The following is a 6,784-nucleotide window of genomic DNA, read 5'->3' on the forward strand; positions in this document are numbered from 1 at the left end:
GTTCACTACAACTTCTACGTTAAACATTATTCTCTAAAATCAACAGTTTCGAAGTTAGAATTTTTCATATCTGAAATCAACAGTTTCAGGGCTAGAATGTAACAAATTGCCCGGTTGCTTAGTAGTGAAGAACATTTAACTGATGTTTGGCTTCTATTTACAGAGCTCCCAGGAAAATGTCTTGCCGACCACTCGGCTGTGCAAATCTCGGTTAAAATTAGCCGAGATTCGGCATTCTAAATTAAGTGTGTATGGCGAAATAAGGTGCAACAAGCTTGAATTTTAAGGATTTTTTGACGAATAATAATACTATGGACCGGCAAGATCCCAAGTACATTTAATTATTCGATCTATCATTTCGCTGATATCTCACCACCATAAAATACATAAATTGAGAAATGCTGGCATCAAAATTTTAGCATGCGTAATGCGTACAACATTGACGAGTGCGGCCAAATCGCCATGGACACCATTGTATACAAACAAATTGAATAGAAGGTAGACAACCATACAGCAAACGCTACCAAGGGGCTGCGCAAGGCATGGCATAGGAACGTGAACAGAAGGGGCCATGAAGTAAATCTATAATACCGACTGAAAAGTAACCGAACGAGTTCGTATCGTCAAATGGCGAAAGGAAATTATCGAACTAGAGGTATTTAAGCTTATCTTCGATTTTGCCTTCCTGCCCAAATGAATCGACAGATTAGCAGAGTACTGAATTTTAATTTGTGTGTAAATTCTTTCGCGGCGACAGGAAATTGCATCACTACAGGAAACTCGTTCAGTTTGCGGACTGTCGAAATAAATTGAACGGATCGTGCAAATTTCCCATTGTCGGAAGGAAATTAAATATAGAAAGGAATAATGACGAAATCAACGGATGAGGAAAAAACCAACGACAACTGCAAAGAACGAAAATAATGCGGTCAAAGAGGTGTTTTTGAATTAATTCATCTCGTATTCTGGTCCGAGTCACTGCCAACATCCTCGTGAATTTTGGGAAACGGGAAAAAGGAAACGAACAAGTTGCAAATTGAAAAACATCTACATTTTTGTTCGCCGTTCTTTTGCTGGACGCAATTCTCGACACAAAAAGTGGTTGGACCAGACCTTGGAAATTTCCACTAAATAATAAAAGATTGCGCGAAAGATTGCCGTGTAGATATATCGGAACAAGCGAGGAAGGAACACTGCTGGTGCTCTGGAAACGTGAAGAATTTGCCCAAGCGAAATTACGGGAACGGCTCGACAGGCAAACGCTTATGATACAGACGACCGAGAATCTTGCCGTTCGAAGACGGGAACGATAACCGGAGAAGACGTGTTTTCTTTTTTTTCTCTTGGAACGCCCAAAAATGGCCAACAAATGACCGAAAAGCGGCGACCGCCACAACAACTGCGAGGAAGAAAATTATATAATGGACAAATTTTTTGCAGCTGTATCATTATTCCGTCGTCGGAAATATGATGAGTGCATTGAGGTGTGCAACGAGCTGCTGCAGAATAATGCCCTTCATCAAGGACCTTGGGAGCTGAAGATGCGATCTATGACCCAGCGCGTTTACATCGACGATATCGAAGCGGACGACGATGTGGCGGGTAAGTTCGGGTTGCCCAAATTGGCCGCACTGCGGGATATAGTTGGTCAAAATTAGTTGTTTTTTTCCAATGCCTTTAATAGTATTATTTCAAAAAATTTTTTTTTTTGATTTCTTTAAGAGGTTTTTTTTCCCAAGACGGTGTCCAAGAAGGATTACCACCGCTAGCTTTCGCCAACGAGCCCAACGAAAAATCGAAAGCACGAGTCCAAACAAGGATCGTAAAGGGATCAATAGTAGAAAAAATAGTACTGAAAAGTACTGTTTTTGTAGCATTGAAAAGTACTGTTTTATTGCTTTAAGTCGTTTAAAAAAACAAACTTCCAAGAGCAGAGAGAACTCGTGTACGCACAGCACAAAGGTACGATGCGCAATGCTTATGATATTCAATTTTGACCAACTTCTCTCCAGTATATGTTGCACTGTTTGCCAGTGTGTAAGTTCAGTGGCAACAACAACTGCCCAACCCACCGAATCGACTGTCTGATTTACACCCGGCCATGTAGCAGCAGCAGCATCATCATCATCATTTCACTGAGTACTACTGCGCTTACTGCTGATGTTGTCGCTGTTGCGGTTGCTTGCACTATCTGCACTTTCGTATCGATGCTTTATTTATGCACTGAGATGGTCACTATCTGCCGGCTTATTGTTATTATTCTCTTTTGCATTTCATTATTATCTTGATCACATATTTTTGAGGCCTCTCATTTTTTTTGTTATGTGGACGTGGAGATGTTAATATAAAAAATACAAATATGAATTATACTTATAAAAAAAACTTTCGCCACTAAGCGTTATAATTAGGGATTGACCATTAATTACGTGAAACAATGTAGACGATGGCATGCGTTCTCTTTAAATGTTGTACAGAAAACCTTATGTTTAAGTTATACTTATGTTCCTTTGAGTAGATGCAATGCAAAAGTTTTTTTTCCATTTCTTCATATTTACCAGCATATTATTTTCTATCAATCTGCTTATAAATTGATCGATAATATAACTTTTTCGACAATTTCCACTCCAGAACACAAGTGGACTACAAACGCGACGCAATTGACAAAAAAAAAAATGGCGCTTCGAGTTTGTAAGCGAAAGGCCATTGGTTAATTACAAAGCCAATCCTTACATCGTACGTTATAGTTGTAGATATAGCAATCGGTATGATCAAAAACCATTTTTTTACGTTCAAATTTCCATCATTATACTGAAGTAAAGTATGACAAGAGCTTTTTTTTCTGGGATTTCTAGCTCAATTCAAAACAAATGTTACAAATGTGAAGGTGGCTCAAATGCTTCCTTGCACCGGCAGTATCATTTTTCAACAACAAAAACATATTTGAATCGTGATATTATTTTTATTTTTCGATATTCTTGCACCATTTCTTTGAAAGTTCCCAAAAAAAACCTTATATTTTTGAAATCTGTGTCGGTAGTGATCATGGGGAACATGGTTTTGAAGATATTCCAAAATGGCTTCAGAGACCGGTATTCCCCATATAAAACCCATTTGATCCACACTTTGTTCTTACTCAAATTATCAAAAAAAAAAGAAAAACTAATAATAATTAGACATGGGCCAAACAATGTCAGGAACTAAGGAGTTTCTATCAAAAAATCATAATAATCAGTCGAGTTCTCAAAAAAATTATAAAATGATGTTTTTTGAAGTTTTCAAGGTCTTTATACGGCCAGAGCGAAACCAATTCAGAAATCTTCATTACACGAAAACGATTGCACCATTTTGCTTTATTTTTTCATTCCTATCCCTACTTCCTCGCAGTATTGGCCGGAGTACGAGCAATTTTAGGGAAGATCGGGTAACCAACCCCGGTGGGAACTTCCCTCGAGAAGGGGGGTTTGCTTCTGTAATGGCAAGGCAGAAGTTTGTATGATGTTTAATCAAACTGAAAATAAAGCTGTTGAAAAGAACCAGTATTTGAATATTCCAAGTTTTGTTGGATGCAGTCCTCACTCCTTTGTTTTTTTCACAATGGTATAAAAGCTTTTCAACCTCTAACTTACTTGTAGTATTAATTAAACTCACTATGTACACATTGCAGGCAATGTGTTTTTGGTTGTTTCGCTCATCATAATGTTTTGACTGCCAAAACAAAAAATTCGTTTGCTCCCATTCGATTGCATTGTGTTATTATCAGAACCCGTAGTCTTTTTTTCTTTGAACACTTTCTATCGAATTCGTGCATGGTTCTCAAGAAGAACCAGAAAAAAAAACATCTTGCCATATCCACAGCCCACGAAAATGCATTTTCGTAAATTATACCTGAAATTACACACATTCCTTTTCGCACGCAGAGGATATCTTGGACACGCAGACCATCGCAACGGCCCCCAGACCGGGCACTTCGATCCGGACGGCAATGGCTTCGTCGACCGCCGCCGCCGCCGCAGGAAAAGGAACGGCAGCTGGTGCTCGGCCCCGAACTGGAACCGGGAGACCAATTACAGGCATTGTAATCAAAATCATATTAATAGGCTTTTAAAAATGATCTACTGATGTGTGGGCACCGTGTGCCCGAAATCGTTATTAACGAAAAAATCCAAGATTTTGGCACCATCATTCTTAAGATATTGATTTTAAGCTTATACTCCCGGAATTTATCTAAGACCATACGCAAGGTAGACATGTGGTCAGATGTCGAGCGGCCTTCACGAAAACCAGCCTGGAATTCGCAAGTGAAGGACCCCTCAAGCGGTCTCCGTCAGTTAAACATTCATCGGGATAATCTCGCTATTATTGGCGCAGTTCAGTTTGCCTCCTTCCGTATGAGACCATCCAACCAACGGATAGACATTTCTTGGTCCTCTCATATCTTCAGAAGTACTCGATGGATCGGTTGGTATAGCTGCTCACTTCCGTGCTTGAGAAGCTCAACTGGAATCTCGTCATTCCCAGCAGCCTTACAATTCTTCAGCTCGCCGACAGCCTTTTTAATATCTCCTATGGTCGTTGGGTCCATAGTTTGACCATCTTCATCAATATTCATCCTGTTTATCGCTACATTACCATTTTCACCGTTCAACAACTGCTGAAAGTGCTTCTTCCACCTGCCAGCTACTGCCGTTTTATCGATCAGTAAATACCCCTCTCGATTATTGCAAATGGCGGATACTTTCACGGTATTCTGCCTCGTGCCGTTGACCGTTGCATAGAATCTTCGCATATCGTTCTTGTTTAAGCTGTCAAGCTTTAGTTATCACACGTTCTTCGTGCTGCCTTCTCTTTCTGCGGTGGATTCGCTTTTTTCAGCTCTCACTGTTCTGTACCGCCCTTTGTTTTGCCGGCCACTAGCCACAAGCATACGGCTTATCCACGTCTCTCGACGGCACTCTTCATCAAACTAGACAGTTCGCCTTCGGCGTTGACCAGTACCAATCACATCCCACGTCGTTGTGGTCACAGATCCCAACCCCTTCTAATCACGATTAGTTTTGAATCCATTTTTAAGATATTTTCAATTACACGGGGAAGACTAAATACTATATCTTTCAAATGGTAGATGGCGAATCTTTGGACATTTTTTCATTAATAACGGCTTCAGAAACGCCGTGATGCTTATTTCTTTTCTTTTTTGCTTATCTTACGCTTGCACTCTTGTGGTATGCCTGTTGGACCTGGATGCTGCTACTGCTACAGTCCCGTCCGGGTACGCTTTCCCTGCAACGGCCGGGATCCACCTTGGGCAATAAAACTGCACTGAAAACCGCAAGAACGGCCGGATCTGCGCGCAACATACGGCTCGGGTCGGCGTCGATGTTTGCCGTTGGCGATCCAACTGGGCCACTGTTTCACATTTCACGGCTCCACCCGGACAAGTACGCCGACAAGGACTCACTTTCGAAACCACTGTTCCAGTACCTTTACTACCACGAGGGGGAAGTCCGGAAGGCGATGGCACTTTGCGATGCGGTGCTAAATTTGAAACGAGCGGCTGCCGGCTGGTGGTGGAATACGCAGAAGGCACGCTGTCTCATTGCTACTGGAAGTCCACGCGAGGCGGAAAAATATATGAGGACGGCTCTTACGGAGCTGTTTCACCCGGATACGGTGCTTCTGCTGGCAAGGATCTACATCAAAATCGATCAGCCATCAGCAGCGCTGGAGGTTTGCAAAAGTGGGCTGGAGAAGTTGCCAAATGATATTACTCTACTTACCCAACAAGCGAGAATCCTAGAGTTAGTAGGAAACCTCAGTGCATCCGTGAGACGATACCGTCAGATATCTCAGCTGGATTCCATGAATACGGAGGCCTTGGCTTGTATTGCGGTGAGCTACTTCTATGGCAATCAACCGGAAACGGCTCTGCTCTACTACAGACGAATTTTATCGATGGGGGCACATAGTGCAGAGCTATATTGCAATATAGGGCTATGCTGCTTGTACGGCGGGCAGTTGGATTTGGTGTTTCCGTGTTTTCAACGAGCTATTCGAATGGCAACCAGTTCAGAGCTCAAAGCAGATGTTTGGTACAATTTGAGTTTTGTTGCTCTGGTCAGTATTAGTTCAGGTTATTTTCCAACATTCTCATTTATCTTTTGTTCCATTTCAGACCACTGGTGATGTTCATCTGGCCCGACGTTGCCTGCGGCTTTGTATTGCCATAAATGGATCGCATGGAGCTGCCTTGAACAACATGGCCGTCATGGTTGCCCGTCAAAAACAGTATACCAAAGCGAGGTCCTATCTAATGGCTGCCAAAGCTGCGTTGCCGGCTTGTGACGAAATCAAAAGTAATTTGGAGTTTATAGAAAACTTTGAATAAATGTGGTTCCCATTAAGTTATCGAATGAATACATGGAATGAAATGTAAGCAGCTTTTCGTAGTTTTATGTCTAATATAAATTTCGTAAAACATGATTTTGTTAATACAAGGTTTTTTTCAGTAATGAAACTCAATGATAATTAAAACGGAGAGTCCTTGACAAAATTTTCAACATCCTGCAAACATCTCGTTTTGTTTACATTTGTAACATACAGAGTTTTCTAATGCTATTCTAGAGATGTCCTTAGAATACACATGTAATTCAGAAACAATCTCAGAATATCCTTGAATAATCTAAATTTGTTGACATAATTCCAGGAAGATACTCAACAACGCACTCAGGAAAATCTTTGATTCGATTAGATGAATTAATGCAGAAATGCAGAAGGAATTCATGGA

The 6,784-nt window shown here is 41.1% G+C and overlaps 1 protein-coding gene across 2 annotated transcripts; it reads left to right on the forward strand.

Moving 5' to 3' along the window:
- Positions 1-525: 525 nt before the first annotated feature.
- Positions 526-6,563, forward strand: LOC5566053 (tetratricopeptide repeat protein 8). Of its 2 annotated transcripts, XM_021847030.1 has the most exons (6): positions 526-655; positions 758-1,602; positions 3,918-4,075; positions 5,260-6,114; positions 6,173-6,429; positions 6,507-6,563. In XM_021847030.1, exons 2-5 carry the CDS (start codon positions 1,422-1,424, stop codon positions 6,383-6,385), a joined length of 1,407 nt encoding a protein of 468 aa, XP_021702722.1. In that variant the 5' UTR covers positions 526-655; positions 758-1,421; the 3' UTR covers positions 6,386-6,429; positions 6,507-6,563. The 2 variants fall into 2 exon arrangements, with proteins under 2 accessions (XP_021702722.1, XP_001650433.2); XM_001650383.2 differs by lacking the exon at positions 6,507-6,563 and having other exon boundaries at positions 527-655; positions 6,173-6,489.
- The last annotated feature ends 221 nt before the right edge of the window (positions 6,564-6,784 follow it).

This window comes from Aedes aegypti, chromosome 2 (assembly GCF_002204515.2).
Source record: "Aedes aegypti strain LVP_AGWG chromosome 2, AaegL5.0 Primary Assembly, whole genome shotgun sequence".
Taxonomy (NCBI): Eukaryota; Metazoa; Arthropoda; class Insecta; order Diptera; family Culicidae; genus Aedes; species Aedes aegypti.